The sequence below is a fragment of the Diplotaxodon limnothrissa genome, linkage group LG7 (assembly GCF_057381915.1).
Source record: "Diplotaxodon limnothrissa isolate DT_005_m linkage group LG7, D_limnothrissa_male_GT1.1, whole genome shotgun sequence".
NCBI lineage: Eukaryota > Metazoa > Chordata > Actinopteri > Cichliformes > Cichlidae > Diplotaxodon > Diplotaxodon limnothrissa.
Window position 1 is genome coordinate 22,040,386 of NC_140602.1, and position 19,102 is coordinate 22,059,487.

Sequence of the window (19,102 nt, forward strand, 5' to 3'; positions counted from 1 at the left end):
AAATTAGCAGATATTACAATGAAACAACTAACATTGAGGTAATTACTTGTTTATGTTTCAGGTTTTCTAAAATGTTATGTTTAAATTTGCAAATGATGCAACTAATTATGACATAATTAATAATAATTACTAATTATGACATAATTTACACAACAGTTTAATTGGTAAACACCAAAAACCATTCACCAAATATATATTACGGATGTTTTCTTTTAATTACTCTACAAGCAGATGCATTAGTTATCACTGCATGGGTGAAAAACGATGTTCTTGTTAACAACCCTCACTTAATAAGCTATACAGTATGTTTTATAAATGTTGATATAACTCATAAACCACTATATCGTAGCTCAAAAGACTGTGTGAAACCTGTCTGCTCGTCGTTCGTGTGTTGAAAGTTTTCTAAAATTACGGTTAAAGTTTGCAAATGAGACCTCATTGATTATGTGCAAATTTGCAAAAGGATCTCATTGAAAAACACTGAAAAACAGTGAACTAAATATATATTTTGAATGCTTGCTTCCCACTTGTCTGTAAGACATGCTATGGAAGAAAAATAGCACAACATTTTAAAAATGACCAGTGTATGAGATTAAAACAAACAAACAATAAGATTTTGCTGTAAATTTTTTTTAATTTTGTCAGTAGTCGACCGATGGGCGTGGTCATAGATCTCTGTGATCTGATTGGTCGGCCCCGTGCTGCCTGCTCAGTAGTGAGAACGAGTCGTGTTGATTTCAGAAGTCATCATGGCGCACACTTCCCCAGTCAAAGGTAAAGGGATTTCTTCTCTTAACCTTCCGTTAGAGCTGATATCTGATCCACCGTTTAGCCTAAGACACACATGCCGCTTTTATAAACACGTCCATGTACTGAAAACTGCTGTCGTTAGCTTTTTAAGATTATATTCAGTGTACGCGGCGTCACACTGTCAGAGACATAAAAGCTAACGTTAGCTAGCTCGTTGATGCTCATTGTACAACTAAACAGGGAAATTAGCTCATACCGCAAACCAGTGTTGTCTTTCTCTTCTTTCCGTTTTGTAACAGCTGTAGCGTGCACTATATAACAGTAGAGTTTGTGTCAAGTACCTTGCATTTTCTTATCGCTTTAAGATGTTCACCCGGTAGAGCGATAAGTAGTTGGTTAGGGAAGTGTGTGCTTCACGATAAGAGTCAGCGTTAGCAGCCTGTTAGCATTGAAGCCGTCTTGCTCTGCTTGTCATCAAGAGGCATGCAAAGGTGACATAATGTACGGAGACATTATTGTTATGTCGTTAGTAATTAACATTAGCATCAAAATAATATCGTTACAAAGTGTGATTTCACGGTATATTATCAGTGCGAGCTCTTTGGCTGAGATCTTTTGAAAACGGCTTTATAAATACAATACCATACAATGCAGTGACACCGACCGGTGTTGTGCCAAAAAGTGATTGTCTGCCAAAAATTGATTTCCAATGTTTCTGTGTATTTTTTATGTGTAATATCTTTACGTATGTTCGTAAATAGACTTCGGTGAACAGGGTTTACAAAGGGGTTATATAGAGAATTAAAACAATATCTGTTTTTCAAGTATCTTTACAACTCTCTGCTATTGTACTTACATTATAACCAATCCGGTCCTTTATCCCCACTTAAAATATTTTTACAGAAATATTGTAATATTTGCTGCCATTTCTGCTGTCCTCTTGGCCAACTTACTCTTACAAAAGACATTTTTAATGTTAATGAGATTTTTTTTAACTGTTTAAATAAAGGTTATATAAAAGTCACTGCCAAAAACTGATTGCGGCTTCTACCTTGTTACACGAATGTTGTTTGTGGCTCAAGATGACTTTATGTCATCCATGAGGGATGCATTTGACATATGTTTCACATATTATAGCCCAACAAGTTACTTAAAGCAGTTTAAATACGAGCAATCAGTTTTTGGCAAATACCGGAAATCAGTTTTTGGCAGACAATCACTTTTTGGCACAACACCGGCAAACACCCCCTATGGAAAAAAAATAATTAATTAACAAAAAACAAAAAAAATGATCCAGACGATGATTTAGCTTGGGCTGATTTTGCAGTAATTCTGTAATCAGCGTAGCAGTAATATATTTCTTTCAGGAAGCCCGCTGCTTTTATCGGTGGATACAAGTCTCCAAAAGGATCTGTCTCCACTTCTCAGGATTTCATAATGAGCCAGTGTTTGAGTTTAATAGTCTGTAATATGTTCTTTATATTGTCCATCCTCACAGTTTTTGCATACAGTTTGTAAGAGATGAGAATACCTGCTGGGCCTGAAAAGTGAAGCTACTTTGACCTGCTCCAGTAATCACATGGGGTTGGGGTCCGCATATTTGATATGGCTTATTGTTTTTTTTACACCGGATGCCCTTCCTGACGCAAGCCCTCCAAGCTATTAGTGTCTGCTCTTGGGCTCGACCCAGGGATCTTTCATTTGTTAGGGGAATTTTAGAGGTTAAGAACTGAACTGGTGCATAAAAAGAAGAATAAACTGTGATGAAAATGATAGATATAGCACAGATGTTCCAATCATTTGGATTTCATATTTAGACATATTTTCATTTAATTCCTTATGCTGGAGTTGGAGATGGCCATCCGTTGTTCTTGTGTTAGTATTTTAGTATCTGCATGGATAAAACTGAGCTAAGTTACATCTTGTTTGTTTGCTGCAACAGGAGCAATTGGATGCATTTTGAGGAAATATTGCAGATAAGGCCAATAAGAAACCCCCAGTATGCCACTGATGTATATAAATAGATTTGTAGGATTTCACTGAATGGTTTTATATGTGTTTATTTACATTTAATTTTAAAATAAGTGCGGGGCCTTTTACTCCTTTTAGGATTCCTTAAATATACTCTTTGAATTTAGGAATCAAATTCTACAAGGGAGTCTTTATGTTAAAGGTGGATCGTTTTGAGGTAGTTCTGCTGTGTCGAATAACTGTTGTTTTTTTTTTTTTTTAAAGAATGTTGCTTTCAAAGTTAGAAATCTGAGCGTTAAAGTTACAGCATGATGTCCTGTTGAGCGACCACTGAGCAATCCTGTGCCAAGAATGCTCTCCGTGTAGAGGTTTACCACTCATTCAGCTTAATTTTTTCACAAATTCAATCAATATTTAACAGGTAAATCCTGATTGGACAGCCCTCAAGATTTTGATCCCAACCTGTCATGTCATGAAGTGCAAATGGGCTTATTCTTAGTTTAGGTTCAGCTAACTACATGCTACAGGGGTCATTTTTACTATGCTTAAAGATGAGAAAAGAAGTATTGAAACAAAATGTATATCGTCTGCTTCTCTTTTTCTGTACTGCATTTTCATGTAGTTCATTTGTAGCATCCATTCTGTGGCTTTTCAGTCATAGACTAACCAAGAAACATATGTAAAATATCACTTCACGCAGGGGTGTAAAACATATAGCTAGAGGGCGAGAACCAGCCTTCCAGTCTGACCCACTGGATCCACTTTCTAAAGTATGACGCCAGGAAGCTTAGTGTTGTAAGTTGTTAAAAATTGATTAAAGCACTTTTATAGCCATGACCTTTTATACCACATTAAAGGTAGATGGTTAAACCAAAGAGCTGTGCTCACATGTTTTATTTCTCATGACAGTAGACTGGCAGCATGTGGAAAACCCAAGACATGTTTTTCAAATTGCACCTACTGCTCTAAAGACACATCAGGCCAGTTGTTCATGGTTCATTAAATGGGAACATTTTGAGGCTGCATTTCTTTACTCTAAACAAAAAAGAAAAATGTTATTTTTTGTATGTAAAGAATTTGACACCTCTGATCTAAAGTGAAGTTTGAATACACAGCTACTGATTGTGAATGGACTGGTTCTTTTGAAGCCCTTTTCAATTCGAGCACTCAAAATACTTTATACCACACTCATTTAGTTAGATGAACACGTTGGAGAGAATTCAGTATTAGTATGTTGCACAATGTTGCAATTGGTATGCTACAGCCCCTCGCCAAATGACCACTATCACATGACATGTAAAAACACAATTGTAAGCCTCCAGCCAGTCAGGTGTCTTAATTCTTTCCCTCATAAAGGTGACCTCCCCTGTACTCTTAATGATGATTTTTGACAGTATATGTCAATAAAGTTCAATAAGTTCCAGGTTTTTAAAAGGGTAGCCCAAGTAAGCAGTGTAGGTACACATTACTCCAACTACTGCGCACACAGTCACACACAGTCATTTTGTTCTAGAAACAGGTCTGATGTCCAGAGAGGAAAGAGTGTGTCCTTGTCCTTAAATAACTCATCATATAAATGATAAATGCACAGATGCTTATTGGTTAAAAAGTGGGCTTGAAAGAAAGAAAGCAACAGTGGAGATGACCGTTAAGTGGGGAAGCATAGGAAAAAACGAGATCAAAAAAGCAGCACAAGAAGCACAGACAATGGCTTCAGTGGAGAATTTTCATTGTTTGTAACACTTCACTTTTTTTGGTTCCCATGCCGGCAGGAGCTAAGCTAAGGGGCCGAGAAACAATAGTAGCCAACAAACTGGCTTTTCAACATATTTTTCACGCAGCCCCTTTGATGAGTTTGCAGCTCAAACATGTTGATGATGGTCATCAAAGCTCTGCATGGGACTGTTCTTCAGCCATAGTGGTCCCTTAAGTACTCTAAAGCCTAACCTGATCAAAGTATTAGATGTCATTTTCTAAATAAAAAAAAAAACGAACTAAAAATAACTGAAACTATTGTTTAGATAAAAATCAATTTTCTTGCCTTCATAACATGGGGTTAGAGCAGATGGAGTACTTCATGTGAGTCAGCAGGTAGTTAAGTTTACTTGACTATTTGTATATTTCTCAGGCATCAGAGTTTTATTTTCATGAGTGTATTTTTATTTCTTTTCCTTTCTTGCTGCAGAGCACCCGTACAGCCATCTAATCGACACACTGAAAGATGGCCAGATCAAGTTCTTCAATCCATACAAATTAAACGATCCCCGATATGGTGAGTTCAGGCCCTCTGACTGAAATGTTTTTACAGGATATGATGTTTTAAAGACACTGCAAACTCTTTTGTGTCTCAGGATAGTTGTGTAAGGTAAAAGGATTGTCTTGAAGTAACACTTAAGAGGCATCGGTGTGTTGGCACTTTCATTTGTCAACAAATTCTCAGAGCACATCTCGACAATTAACAGTTATCTAACAGGGGCGGTTAATAAAGTGTTAGGCCTAATTACCCACTGTTTGCTGTGGGAAATAACTGTTTTGTTTGCTCTGTGCAGACAAGCTGCCTCTATCCATCCGTGTCTTACTGGAGGCAGCAATTCGTAACTGTGATGGCTTTTACACAAAACAAGAAGACGTCCAGAACATCTTGCACTGGCAGCAGGAGCAGAATAAAGCCGAGGTGCCATTTTCTCCCGCTCGGGTCCTCCTGCAGGACTTTACGTGAGTTTCACAGGGCTTTCTTTGCATCAGCGCTGTGGTCTGTGTGTTGGGAAAACATGAGATGAAATCAGTTTATCTTCAGTTGGAGAAAGCAGAATGGATAGATGAGTGATAAGATGTGGGTGACGCAGGTGACCCACCAGCAATTAGCTTATCAGATCCTTTGTCATCTTTCTTTGTTTTCTGCCATAAACAAGTATACACATATGATATATATGTGTGTGTGTGTGTTTATATACATTTCCATTTATGTCCTTTTACAGTGGTATTCCTGCAATGGTGGACCTGGCAGCCATGAGAGACGCTGTGGCCAAACATGGTGTGGATCCTAGCCTGGTCAATCCTAAATGCCCTACAGACCTCATAGTAGATCACTCATTACAGATTGATTATAGCAAATGGTATGTTTGTGTTTATATTAACTGTTTTTGTGAATGTGAATTCTCTGTTGATTATCATGGAGAGTCAGATTGGTAAAAATATATTGTCGCTGCCTTGCCTCATGAATTTAATGTTTCTTTTTACATTTTTACTCACAGTGCCATACAAAATGCTCCCAACCCTGGTGGAGGGGAGGGTCCAAGCCAGGGGCCCTCTCGCTCAGTACACTCCAGGCCTCCATCCAGAGGGGGCGCACAGTGTGGAGGCCAGCGGGGCTCCTGCAGTAAAGCGGCCTGCAGCGACTCCCCAGGTGGATCTCCAGCCTCTGTCCAACAGATTGAGAATACACCTCTCCTCTGCCCTTTCCACCTGCAGCCCGTCTCTGAGTAAGTTTTAAAGGATGCTGGGGGGAGGGGCTAATATGCACCATGAGGATGATTAAATGAAAACAGCAGTTGAATACAGTAACTGAGCTGTTGTGCAGTTATGTTTATGTGTTGATAATACATTAGATCAGATGATTTTACTGGCTGAGGAAATTGTGCAGCCTTTGAAATTCTCGCAGATGTGGCGTTTCTGTTTGCAAAATGACCTGAAGAGCATGAGAACATCTGATTATCATGAGTTGACATACGTCAGTAGAAGTTGAATTCCCCCTTTCGCATGTTTGCTGATGACTTATATTCCTTTTTTTTCTGCAGAGTTGAAACAGCTTTGAGAAATCAGGAAATGGAACTGATCAGAAACAAAGAGAGGCTTCAGTTCTTTAAGGTAAAACAAGAAAAATGACTGCTGCTGCTGCAGTCTTTATATGATTTGTAGTTTTTATAACCGAGTAAAAAAGAAGTCACAGTTATGGGTTATGTAGCGAAACAATTTTTAAATGAATAAATGCTAAAATTTTTGATACTGTTCCCAAACAGTGGTGTTCAAAAGCATTTAAGAATGTGAACGTGGTTCCTCCGGATGTTGGTGCAGTCCACCAGTTGAACTTGGAGTATCTGTCCAGAGTGGTGCAAGTCAGCGACGGTTTCATCTACCCTGACAGTGTGGTGGGAACCGACTCTCACACCACCATGATTAATGGCTTGGGCATCCTTGGCTGGGGTAAGAGATTTTCCAATATTTTGACAGTTGTTGGCATTTTGTAAACATGAGAAAATGCTCAGTGGCTGTAATGTACACCTGTGTTTGAATAGCTATTCTGAGAAATGAGAGGAGGCGATAAAGAGACACAAATAAGTCACATACTAAAAGGGCAGCAAATACAAAAACCGGATTATGTCCAAGACGGTAACTTTGCAATGCAAACTTCTCTGCTTCTAAATTTACACTCTAGATAAAAACAAAATGGGACACTGATATGAATACAGATGTATTGCAGATATATCCACCACAGAGGATAAGTGGTGCATCAGTATGCAGTACATGTAGGGAATTCAAACAGAAGGTAGTTATGACATTTTAGAAAATCCTGGAATAATGGGTAAATTAAGCACTGTGAAATGATTCTTGGAGAAATTGTGGGGCACATTGCCTTAAACCAAACATATTTTGGAGGATGTATTTAAGGCACTTAAACAATTCCTTGGTCAGAAATCTGTGGAAGTTTTGACTCAAATAATACAACATTTTCTAGGGATAATGTAACAATTAATTGCACCACTTAGATCAGCGGTCCCCAACCTTTTTTGCGCCACGGACCGGTTTATGCCCGACAATATTTTCACGGACCGGCCTTTAAGGTGTCGCGGATAAATACAACAAAATAAAACTAGTACCGGTAACGAAAAACAGAAGATTTATTCATAACACACGTGAAAAGACTCAGGAAAACAGAGTTAACGATAAAAACGATAACAAAATAACGCTGAAAACCGATTAAAAACCCCGAAAACTATACATTTCACACCTGAGCCTCAACTCTTGCGGCCCGGTACCAAACGACTCACGGACCAGTACTGGTCCGAGGCCCGGGGGTTGGGGACCGCTGACTTAGATGGTTTAAACCTGATCCTTCACCGTGTAATATTTTGGCTGAGAAAGCCCATGGAGACTCTCACTTAGAGAAATGATTAATGAATAATATAAAGATAATAAATTATATAAAGATTAGGTTTTGCAAGCAGGTCAAACTGGTATGATGTTGTAATCGTAGCCATGTGCCGATGGGAGGGTAAAGTTCTGCAGCTGATGATGCACTGATTTACATAAAACAGAAGCAGTCAGTTCGTTTAGGTAATGACCAGCATACTAATGAAAGCAGCACAAATTAGCAGGTCAAAAATGAGCAGATGCATTAAGGGATATAGCAACATGCTAACCTAAATAATCAAGTGTAAGTGTGTGTTTTTATGCATGCACTGTGTTTTAGAAACATTGCGATGTTTCAGATTAAAAAAAGTTGAACGTCGTCTGTAAGGAACTGCTGAAGACTGTGTGTGATCTGACTGTTTAGGAGGATTTAGAGGAGTGTTGCTTTATTCTAGACTGTTCCACTGTGTAAACTTTAAATCTTCTCAAATCTCAGTTGACAGTTGTGCAGAAGAAGAAGACAAAATATTTTCTGTCAGATTGTGATCCATATGCACAGAAAGAAATTATTAATGTACCATGTGTGTAAAGTAGGATTCAGACAATAATGTAACACACTTAAAAAATAAAAGTTGTTCTATGTGTGTGCACTGCTGAGAAAAGACATGCAGAGACGTATTCAATGTGAAACAATTTTTGTAACTAAATGCAGTTACAAATGTAACTAAAAACACTAAAAGAACATCCATATCCACACTTTTCACTCACAATATTGACGCTCCGCCCTTATAGGAAATATTGACCGGAGCTTTTTAACATCAGAAGAGTTTTTTTCGCTGGTGCAGACAGAAAGTGAAATAAAAATTAAGATAAAAACTCTACAATTTTTACCATATTTCTCTCTCAGGAGTCGGGGGAATTGAGTCTGAAGCCATAATGCTGGGCCAACCAATATCTCTGACTCTCCCTCAAGTAGTGGGCTGTAAGCTGGTGGGCTCCATTAACCCGTTGACCACATCCATAGACATCGTCCTCGGTATCACAAAGGTCAGTCTTCTCTTATGTTTCTTTATGTGTTGAGAGAGCAGAGCTGTGGTATGAGGATGCACCGATCTGATGCTTGGATCACCTATAACTCTGACCCTCACTCACAAAGCAAGGTTGACCTTCAATGGCAACAGGCCAATCAGATTTGATTATGTATAAATAGTAATGAAATAAAATCTGAAATAAAATATGATATGAAATTAATTTTTTACTTTATCTAATTTACTAAATAAAAATGGTGTATTCTTTTATTCGTTTTATGAAGCAAGAGGGTGATATTTAGGTGCCACCTGACATTGAGATACAGCGTGAGAAACACAATTAATCAGTATAACACTGGTATTGGTCAGTACTTTGTAAGGCAAGAACATGTTTCGACACTGGTTTGGTGCATATTTACTTTGTAAGAGGCAGGTGTTTGTAAAAGTGTAATTTTATCATTGTAAACTATAGAAATCAACGAAAAAACTGAAGGATGATTCTGTTGTATAAAAGTCATCTTGTTTGTTTATGTGTAATTATTTCTTGTGCTTTCTTTTTCTAAATTTTTTTTGTCCAGCACTTACGGCAGGCTGGGATCGCTGGGAAGTTCGTTGAGTTTTTTGGACCTGGAGTCTCCCAGCTGTCAGTCCCCGACCGAACCACCATTGCCAACATGTGCCCAGAGTACAATGCTACTGTCAGCTTCTTCCCTGTCGACCAAGTCACACTCAAGCACTTTAAAAAGACGAGTGAGTTAGTCACAGCTTCTGTTTATTTTTATTATTTACTGTTTATTTTATTTTATTTTTTAGTTTCCCAGGCCAACATGTAATTTTACACCATTCCAGATTTTACCCAGGAAAAACTTGAATTGTTGGAGTCTTACATGAAGGCTGTAAAACTTTTCCGAAGCTATGATGACCCTTCAGAAGACCCCCAGTACTCTGAGGTAATTTGTCCAAGATGTGATCTCTAAAAGTCTCTATTGAAAAGTGCAGACTTTTAGAGATTTAATTTTCTTAATAACTTTACAGTACATTGCGAAAGGTTGAAATAATGAGGTCATAGTTTTTGCAAATGATCCTTGTGAGCCTAAAACTCAGTTTCAGACCACCACTGTATTCCCCAACTGGTTGGCAAGTTGCTAGGTGAAGTTGGTTGCAAAGAGGTATGTTGCGCTGCACTGAAAACCTCCTTGGGATTGCTTTGGTAGCAGTTTGCCATGGTTGACCATAGTCTGAAGGAACGACGCCAAATTGTCTGCAAACACTTGCCGACCACTGGCCGAGCATCAGTGGAACTGTGAAACGTGCCCCGCACACTGGAAACAGAGAATGTCCGGCTCCAAAGTTAAAGCTGCGCCTTTTGAGACACGTTGGTTGTGCCAATAAGGCACAACTTTTGCTTGAAAGGTAAACGGGTTCGATTTCCACATTTACTTCACCTTTTCAGGTTTCATTACTCAGCAAATAGTTGGCCAGTGTTTATCAGAGAAGTCTGCTTCATACATGAAAACTATGGGGAACAGCTGCAGTCTAGCAGAGACCACAGGGAACTTCAGGGAACCACTCGCCAACCAGTTGGGGAACAAATGGAGCCTTTGGGGGGGCTTACTGACTGACTTCAAGGCCTGTGTCACCGAGGCCTAATATGATTGATTTAGGAACACAATTTTGACTGTTGGCACAGAAGCCCCACCCACGCTTTAGCTAGCCAATCAGAAGATGGCTGGCTAGAGGAAGAGGAACTAAAACTGGTTGTTTTAGACAGTGGGTAATTTGAGGGGCAAGATATATTTGTAGTTGAAAAAGTATGAAAAGTAAAACTGTGAATCATTTAAAGTAAATTAAGTTGAGGCCAAGAATACAAATGTGGAGATATGTGATTTTGAATTAAAAGTAATAGATTGTGGTGTTCTGTTGATATGAATGTTTTTATGAAGTTAAAAAATGTAGTAATGACACTCTGACAAGCCCTATAAAAGCTATGTTTGCAAATAGCACCCTAGGGGTCAGAAATAGAGGTCATAATGAAAGAAATTACAACTGCTGATCTTTGTGCAGGTGATTGAGTTCAACCTGAGCTCCATGGTGCCCTATGTGAGTGGACCGAAGAGGCCGCAGGACAGAGTGGCTGTCAGCAGTATGAAAGAAGACTTTCAGAGTTGTCTTGATGAGAAGGTAAGATGCAAAAACTAAACAATGTAACTTTCAAGTTAACTCTTGTGTATTTTGGTTTTCAGTTAAGCTGCAGGATTTGCAGTGTAATTATATTTTCTTTGGTTTGTCTTTAGGTGGGTTTTAAAGGCTTCCACATCGCTAAGGAGAAGCAGGAGATCCGTGTTCCTTTCTTGCACGGTGGTCAGGAGTACCAGCTGTCCCATGGCTCAGTGGTCATCGCTGCTGTCATCAGCTGTACTAACAACTGCAATCCATCTGTTATGTTGACTGCAGGTAAAGGACTGACTCAAAGAAAGAGCCAGAAAAAGTGCATTTTCCCCTCAATTCTAACATAAAAGCTCTAAAGCTTGGAGCTGTTGGTATCATTTTTTTAGGGGATATCAAAGTGTCACATCACAATGTCATAGCAGCATGATGTGTTTACTTTTCCTTGTGAACACAACAAGACAAGCCCAGACCTGTTCTGACAACAAGAGCCTGGTGACAGTCTCTAATGATATTTAGTAAAAATGGAGCTACTTCAGCCCTCTAAGAGAGCACCATGCTTTGCAAATAGAAAGAGCTAGCAGTGGATGGAAATTACTGAAGCGGTTAGATGGTGGAAACGCAGCTGATTAGAAAGTTTGACGCAAGATGCAACATCACAGAAAATAAGTCTCTTTTATTACGTGAGAATATTGTGCAGCTCCTGATGAGTTACAAGGTTAGTTAATGTTAAACTAAAGGGTTAAACAGTAATTTTACACTTCATTATTAATGTTTTATAACTTCTAGGGAAACAATGGCTACTTTTGTGGTTACATTTAACTTTTGTTGTGTCACTGTCGCTGCTGCTGACACTTTATTTTAATAGAGTCACACTTTGAATTAGGTGGTGTGTCATCACTCATGCAAGCTCAGTGGAAGATATCTTCATTTATTTAAACGTATAAATCCTGCTGCCTGCAAGCATCAACAAAATGTTGTTCATTATTTTATATTGATATGAATATTATTATTGTAAATTTCTTGAAATAATTTTTAAGCTATATTGCACACCCATATCAGCATCATGTTGCCTGTTTTCACTGGCACTCTAAATTATTTTACAGTCTGCAGCACTGCATAACGTAGAGTTATTTGTGATTGACAGGGCTTCTGGCCAGAAAGGCTGTAGAGGCCGGGCTTCTCGTCAAGCCTTATATTCGGACCAGCCTGGCTCCCGGAAGCGGCATGGTCACGCACTACCTCAATGCCAGTGGAGTCCTGCCTTACTTTAATAAGCTGGGGTAAGTGTATGTACACAGCAAGAACACAGACAGACACAAATATCTCTTTAGCACCAAGGCAATAACCTGGAATAAACAGGTATTTGCAGGTCTGAGGAGGTATGACCTGTAACTGAACACTTAAATACTGCCCAGGTAGTAGTAAACACATAATAAAGTGGTTTGAGTCCTCCAGGAGAGTAGAAAAGCACTGTATAGGAATCAGTGTATTTAAATGGTTAAAAGTGTATTTCTACAAAAACTTAAGGTTTTTGTATATGTATGTATTGTGTGAAGTTAGTCTAATGTCTTATGTAAAGCACTTTGTTTTGTCTAGTTACAAAGAAATGTAAACATGAAGCCTCAGTCACACAAGCCTAAATGCTGGCTGGCATCTTTGATCACTAGGGAAAGATTTATATCCCTAACTGATTGGCGAGTGGTTGCTAAAGTTTGCTGGATATCACTGGGTGAACCAGCACTCTCCGTTTCCAGTCTACGCTGCAGTTTGTCAAGTTTCACTACCATTTGGCAGTTGTTATCGTCCATGCAAACTACAGAGAACCTGGTAGTACAGAGGAACCTACAGAGAACAAAGCAATCATAAGGAGGTTTTTGGTGAAGCACAGTTAGTAGTTTTCTGGGTGTGGCTAAGGTTATCAGCACTAGCACCAGCAGGCCTCTTTCCTTTCAGATCAATGTGGTTGCAAATTGCTCCATTTGAGCGGTTCTGTACCAGTTTACTGAAATAAACCTACATACTAATGTAGATTTGTTTGACTGTTGTTCACGTTGCTTGTGTGAGAGAGAGCGGTGCTGTGGGCCGTGTTCTGTAACATCTTAGACGAGTGGTTTAACCGCCGTTTTTATGTAAATAAAATATGAATAACTAAATGAACTGATCTTGTCTGTTGCCGACTGCTGCAGGGTATAGCAACATTTAATCTAGCCGCGGTGTTTTGCACCCATCCAGTGTTTATAAAATTGGGTTCACCATGAAAGCATAAGGATAAGCTTCTAAAAGGCATGTTACTGTCACAACACAACCTTTAACAAATCTGCCCAAAATTACTGTTTTAAGAGCCAAACAATACATCAACTTTACCGAAAGCCCTTCATGAATGTATTTATGACTTTATGTTCATTTTAAGTTCTTGCATTAATGTTCATGACCAGATAGCTGCATGGTTTAGAAGTAATAAGTTTGGAGCTTTGTCAGCATTGTGATCTAAACCAGTAAAAACTTTGAGCTTGTGTTAATTACTACCTGTTCGATGCAAGGTTTGTGTGCTAAGGTGGTGACGCAAAAGACGCCGGAATGATTCATATCCTTTAAACAGACCTGTGTTGCCATTTCCATGACAGGTTTGAGGTGATTGGTTATGGCTGTGCCACATGCGTGGGGAACACGGCGCCATTGCCAGAAGCTGTTGTGGATGCAATCAAACAGGTAGGATCCTCATCGGGCTGAAAGGAGCTGCTGATGCTGTTAGAGCAGTCAGAGCTTCATGATCTCTTTTGTTCTAGGGTGATCTGGTGGCCTGCGGCGTGCTGTCTGGCAACAGGCATTTTGAAGGGCGACTGTGTGACTGTGTGCGTGCCAATTACTTGGCGTCTCCTCCCCTGGTGGTGGCTTATGCTATTGCAGGCACTGTGGGAGTCGACTTTGAGAAGGAGCCTTTAGGTAAGAAATGCGCTCTATTAAAGGGTTTTACCTCAGAGCTGAGGGTCGTCAGAGGATTTGGCAGATTACACTGAAGGGGCATGTTGTGATTCTATGTTTTGTATAAGCCAAAGAAAACCTTTATTGCTAGAAATATTTAAAAAAAAAGACATCCTCTCGTGTTTGTATTTACATTATTTCATTTTCTCAATACAACTTGAAAAATTCTTAAATAAATTCTCACAAATTTGGTTTCTTGTTTGTTTGAGTAGGTTTGACATCCGATGGGAAAGAGGTGTATCTGCGAGATATCTGGCCGTCCAGAGAGGAGGTCCAACAGATTGAAGAGGACACAGTATTCTCCTCCATCTTTAAGGATCTAAGGGGAAGGATGGAGGTCAGGATATGAGCTTTATTACTTTTCTTCAACTTCTAATGCAGTTGCTGCACAGCATGAGCAGCAGTACGGTGCTCCTTCTGTCTGTCTGCACATTTGGAAACAATGCACCTAAAAAAATGCTTTTATTCAGTAGTTTGAACAGATCTGAAGTAGAACATTTCCTTGTGTTTTCAATCTGAGAGAGAGAGTGTGGAAACTGATTGATCCTGAATTGCTAAAAGCGTGACACGGATGACTGGAAAACATTCTTTGCTTTTTCTTTTTTTAATGTGATTTCTTTCTGTCTTTCAGAAAGGGAACACATTTTGGAAAAATGTTGAATGTTCAGACTCTCTTCTTTTCCCCTGGGATCACAAGTCCACATATATCCGATCACCGTCTTTCTTCAGCAAGCTGGTGAGCGCTCTGTGCTGCACATCCTTTGACTGTGTGTGGACCTTAGAGGAGATGTTTTTACTTCCCTAGTGTTAAATGTTTGAATGCTTCCGTTTTCAGAGTAAAGAGGTGCCTCCTCCTCAGTCAATAGAAAACGCACATGCCTTACTGTTCCTTGGGGACAAAGTGACCACGGACCACATTTCACCAGCGGGCAGCATTGCAAGGGTCAGCGCTGCTGCCAAGTACCTAATGAGCAAACGGTCAGTTTCAGCCTTCAGCCCTTGTGGACACATACACTTAAATCTTTCAAGGCAGCTTCAGTTGGACAGCTTTGTAATCAACCAACGTCAGGTTTTCAAAGATGATGGCAATGGTTAAAACTTGGGTTTAAATGTTTGACGCTCTAAATGAGAACATTTCAGCACATATTTAAAATCCAAAGGAATAAGTGGTGCAAAGGGATTTGTAGTTAAGTTATCTGCTTCATGGTCTGATCGTCCCCCTGTGACATCATCCACGACTCGTGGCATTGCCGCCATCACAGAGCAGCAGAGGAGGTTAGCGTGCATCTGTTTGTGTTAGCACTATCCATCCTCCATAACACACAAACGTAAAACACAAGTTTATTTCTCACCTAACTGTGTGGAGATGCAAAATGAAACTATAGTGAGGCAGATTTGATTTATTGGTCTGGTGATAATAACAGTTTAATGCATCAGTGAGGAAATGAATTAAAAATCAGCTCAGTTGGCGAGCCGTCACCATTATTGAATCAACCATAGGAGTATGGAGGGAAATCCAGGGTTTCTTTCAGCAGAGTTCATACATTATGAACCTCCAGCATTTCGAATTTAAAGTAATGTTTGCAGAGACGATCAAATGAAATCTATCAAGAAAAGCAAGTCTTGTAAACCTGCATTATGGTGAGATCTTTTTGACTTTGAAAATTGAAAGATAATTCAACTCGTTTCAATTTCATTTCTATAGCATAAAATCACAGCAACAGTCACCTCAAGATGTTTTTTATTGTAAGAAAACGATTCTACAGTAACAAAGAGAGAACCCCAACAATCAAGACAAACCTCTGAGCAAGCAGTTGGCGAAAGTAGGAAGGAAAAACTCCCTTTTAACCTGATATTGACTAATATTGTTGACTTTGGAATTGTTCCTCAGACTGACACCGCGAGAATTTAATTCATATGGCGCTCGCAGAGGGAATGACGCCGTGATGACCAGAGGCACGTTTGCCAGCATCAAGCTCCAAAACCGATTCATCGGAAAGCCAGGCCCGAAGACTTTGCACATTCCATCAGGCCAGACAGTAAGTGCAACACAACCTCAATGGTTTCCTTTTAACTTTTGACAAATATTGGGCTGTTTTGGTTTTGCTGATGTACTCACTCGTGCTGCATGAGCTAGCTGTTACCCCGGGCGGGTCTGTGACCTTTGGGTGGCTCCATCTGTGTGTCTAGCACTGCTGATTGCTGCAGGCTCAAGCCAGACTCGGTACTGTGTTGTTTCTGCTGTGTCAGAGCAGCTAAAGATAACTGCTCTCTCTTCCTGTGTCTGCTCAGCTGGATGTCTTCGAGGCAGCTGATCGCTATCAGAGAGACGGCATTCCCCTCATCATCCTGGCAGGCAAAGATTACGGCTCTGGAAACTCCAGGGACTGGGTGGCCAAAGGACCGTACCTGCTGGTAAACAAGCTGCAGTTTTTATAGTTGTAATTTAGCAGAGTTTACACTACAGTAGGTTGACCCACTGTGGAATGTGGAAATGGCCGTGCATGTTCAGCAAACTGTGTTCCACTGTGTTTCTACTTCCTTGCTTTTGTTGTGGTTGCAGGGGGTGCGTGCGGTGATTGCTGAAAGCTTTGAGAAGCTGCACAGGAACCAGCTGGTAGGAATGGGGATCATGCCGCTCCAGTTCCTGTCAGGCCAGAACGCTGACTCACTGGAGCTCAGTGGCAAGGAAAGATTCAGCATCACCCTGCCGGAGAGCCTGAGTCCAGGGCAGGAGCTTACCGTCAAGGTATGGAACACTTGCTGCATTTTAGCCTCTGCAAAGCTAAAGTTATTTTTAAGCTCTAAACTAAATGATGAAACATGTCAGTGACAAATGTGCTAAAATCCTGATTAGAAAAATGTTATTTTAATTCTTAGTCTCACTTTATGTGTTTGTCCACAAATTAGTCCCTCTCTGCAGTTTACTAGTCATGTTCGGGTCTCCTTGCTGAGTGAAGCGAAACGTGTCTTTCGTGTTTTCTGTTGCAGACCAGCCAAGGAAAGTCCTTCTCCGTCACCGCCCTGTTTGACAGCGACACGGACGTTATCTTGTTCCAACACGGAGGGCTCCTCAGATACGTTGCTCGGACTTTGCTCTGAAAGAACAGCAGCCCCTTGGCATTTAATGTCTTCATCATGGATGAGAAAAGCTCACAGAGCTGGATTAGCGTCTCCAGACTTTAGCGGAACGTCAGTTTTAAGACCCCCGCAGCTTCTAAATCACTACACACAGCTGTTTCAGCATTTAAAAGGGCACCCTTTCTCCTCAGAAGATCTTCCAGGCTTGAGAAAAATGGTGACTGTCACTCAGTAAGGAGATTGTATCCTAGACTAACTGCTGAACATAGTTTTTGGTGTTTTATCATGCTGAAAGGACTTTTCTTTCGACACGGAGATGAGCCAAAAAGAAATTGATCCTCCTTCATTTAACTTTAAAAAAAAAGAAGAAGAAGAATTTGGCCAAAGGCTGAGATGGTGGTAGGTACGATGGCATGAATACTTTGTTTTTAGAGCGTAGTACTGCTCTTTCACCCCCCAAACAACAACAAAAACCATCCAAGTTGAATTTTATGAATTTCAGAAATTTGCAGAATTGATGTCACTTCCCTGTTTTCAGTGCTGTTAAGATTTTGCTAATCAAACCTGTTGCAGAAAGTACACTTGTCTCACTTTTAATTGTGGAAAAATGTGACATTTCTTCTTTTTGCTGTTACTGGTCTTTTCCCTTCATAAAGATGGCTTGTATTACAACTGACAGTGCTCGGCATCACATTAAAGGTTAATTAAAACACTCTTTCAGCATTACCAGGTAAGCTCTTTGCTCTGTTTCCACTCTTGCTGCTAAGCTAAGTGAAATGACTGCTGGCCAGAGCCCGAAGCTTAATTTAAAGAACTGTGTTGAATCTCCTTAGAGTGACTTTTACAGTGAAGACAGTGATTTATAAACAGTTTTTGCTCAAAAAAAGGTGCTGCAAAACATATCTGAGCCTTATAATGGAGACGCTGCTTAGTAAAAATGAGCTTTTCAGAAAAGAATTAGGGGAATACTTACATCACACACTCAGTCAGGGTATTGTTGGCTGAAACATGGAGGCCTGTGCAACTCTCCAGGGATAAACTTTCCCTGACAATCACTGACCTGCTGTCAGACCAGTCATGCTGGATGATGGTGTAGGCACAGCTTCTCCAGACTCTGTCACGTGTGCTCAGGATGAAGCTTGCTGTCATCTGCAAAGAGAATAAGGTGCCAGAAACTTCCTGTTTCTGGTGTTTTTTGTTGAATCCCAGTCAAGCTACGCATTGCTGGGCAGAGAGTACTGGTCCCACTAAAGCCATCCTCATGGAGTCTGACAGTTGGGACACCTGAGTAGTCTGATGGGGGTCATTTGTTTTGGGGCTCTGGCAGCGCTTGTCCTGTTCCTCCTTGCATAAAGGATCAGATAGCGGCCCTGATCTTGTATCAAGGACCTTGTACGACCCTGTCCAGCTCTCGTAGAGTAACTCTCCTGGTATCTCCTCCACACTCTTGAGACTGTGCTGGGAGAGCAAACTTTCTAGCATTGGAACGTTTAGATGTGACATGCTGGAGGAGCTGGACTACCTGTGCAACCTGAATGGGCCGCAGGTACTGTCTGATAGGCCACCAACAAAAAGCAAAATTAGAGAAAAGTCAATCAGGAGGTATAAAGAGACCTCCAACCTGTGTTTTGTCATCTCTCCAATGAACCTGTTGGTCTTTGCTCCCTAACAGAAGTGACTGATAATCGTAAAGTTTGCCTGACTTTGTGTTGTAATGTATTGACCAAGTGTTCCCTTAATTTTTTTTTGAGCAGTGTAATTAAAACTTCACCATGTTTGACTACTCTGCAGTGAGATGTTCATCATTATTTGGCACTTAACTTTTTCATTTGTGTAAAATTAATATTAATGATCACCAAGGCATAAAAACGGCATGTATGAAATCAGTAAAACAAATCTCATTTAAAACTTGCTAAAAAAAAAAAAAAGACCTAACCTTGCCTTACCTAGTATAGAATAAATTAGTGTAGTTCTTATAAAAACAGTGTAAG

The 19,102-nt window shown here is 40.0% G+C and overlaps 1 protein-coding gene across 1 annotated transcript; it reads left to right on the top strand.

The window, feature by feature from the left end:
* Positions 1-731: 731 nt before the first annotated feature.
* On the top strand, positions 732-18,878 carry ireb2 (iron-responsive element binding protein 2). The gene is made up of 22 exons (XM_085359430.1): positions 732-774; positions 4,907-4,993; positions 5,271-5,436; positions 5,700-5,837; positions 5,976-6,203; positions 6,519-6,588; positions 6,741-6,924; positions 8,759-8,898; positions 9,458-9,629; positions 9,729-9,829; positions 10,944-11,060; positions 11,174-11,333; positions 12,193-12,328; positions 13,673-13,757; positions 13,835-13,991; positions 14,243-14,367; positions 14,662-14,766; positions 14,866-15,008; positions 15,922-16,069; positions 16,323-16,445; positions 16,594-16,779; positions 17,022-18,878. Exons 1-22 carry the CDS (start codon positions 750-752, stop codon positions 17,130-17,132), a joined length of 2,907 nt encoding a protein of 968 aa, XP_085215556.1. The 5' UTR covers positions 732-749; the 3' UTR covers positions 17,133-18,878.
* The last annotated feature ends 224 nt before the right edge of the window (positions 18,879-19,102 follow it).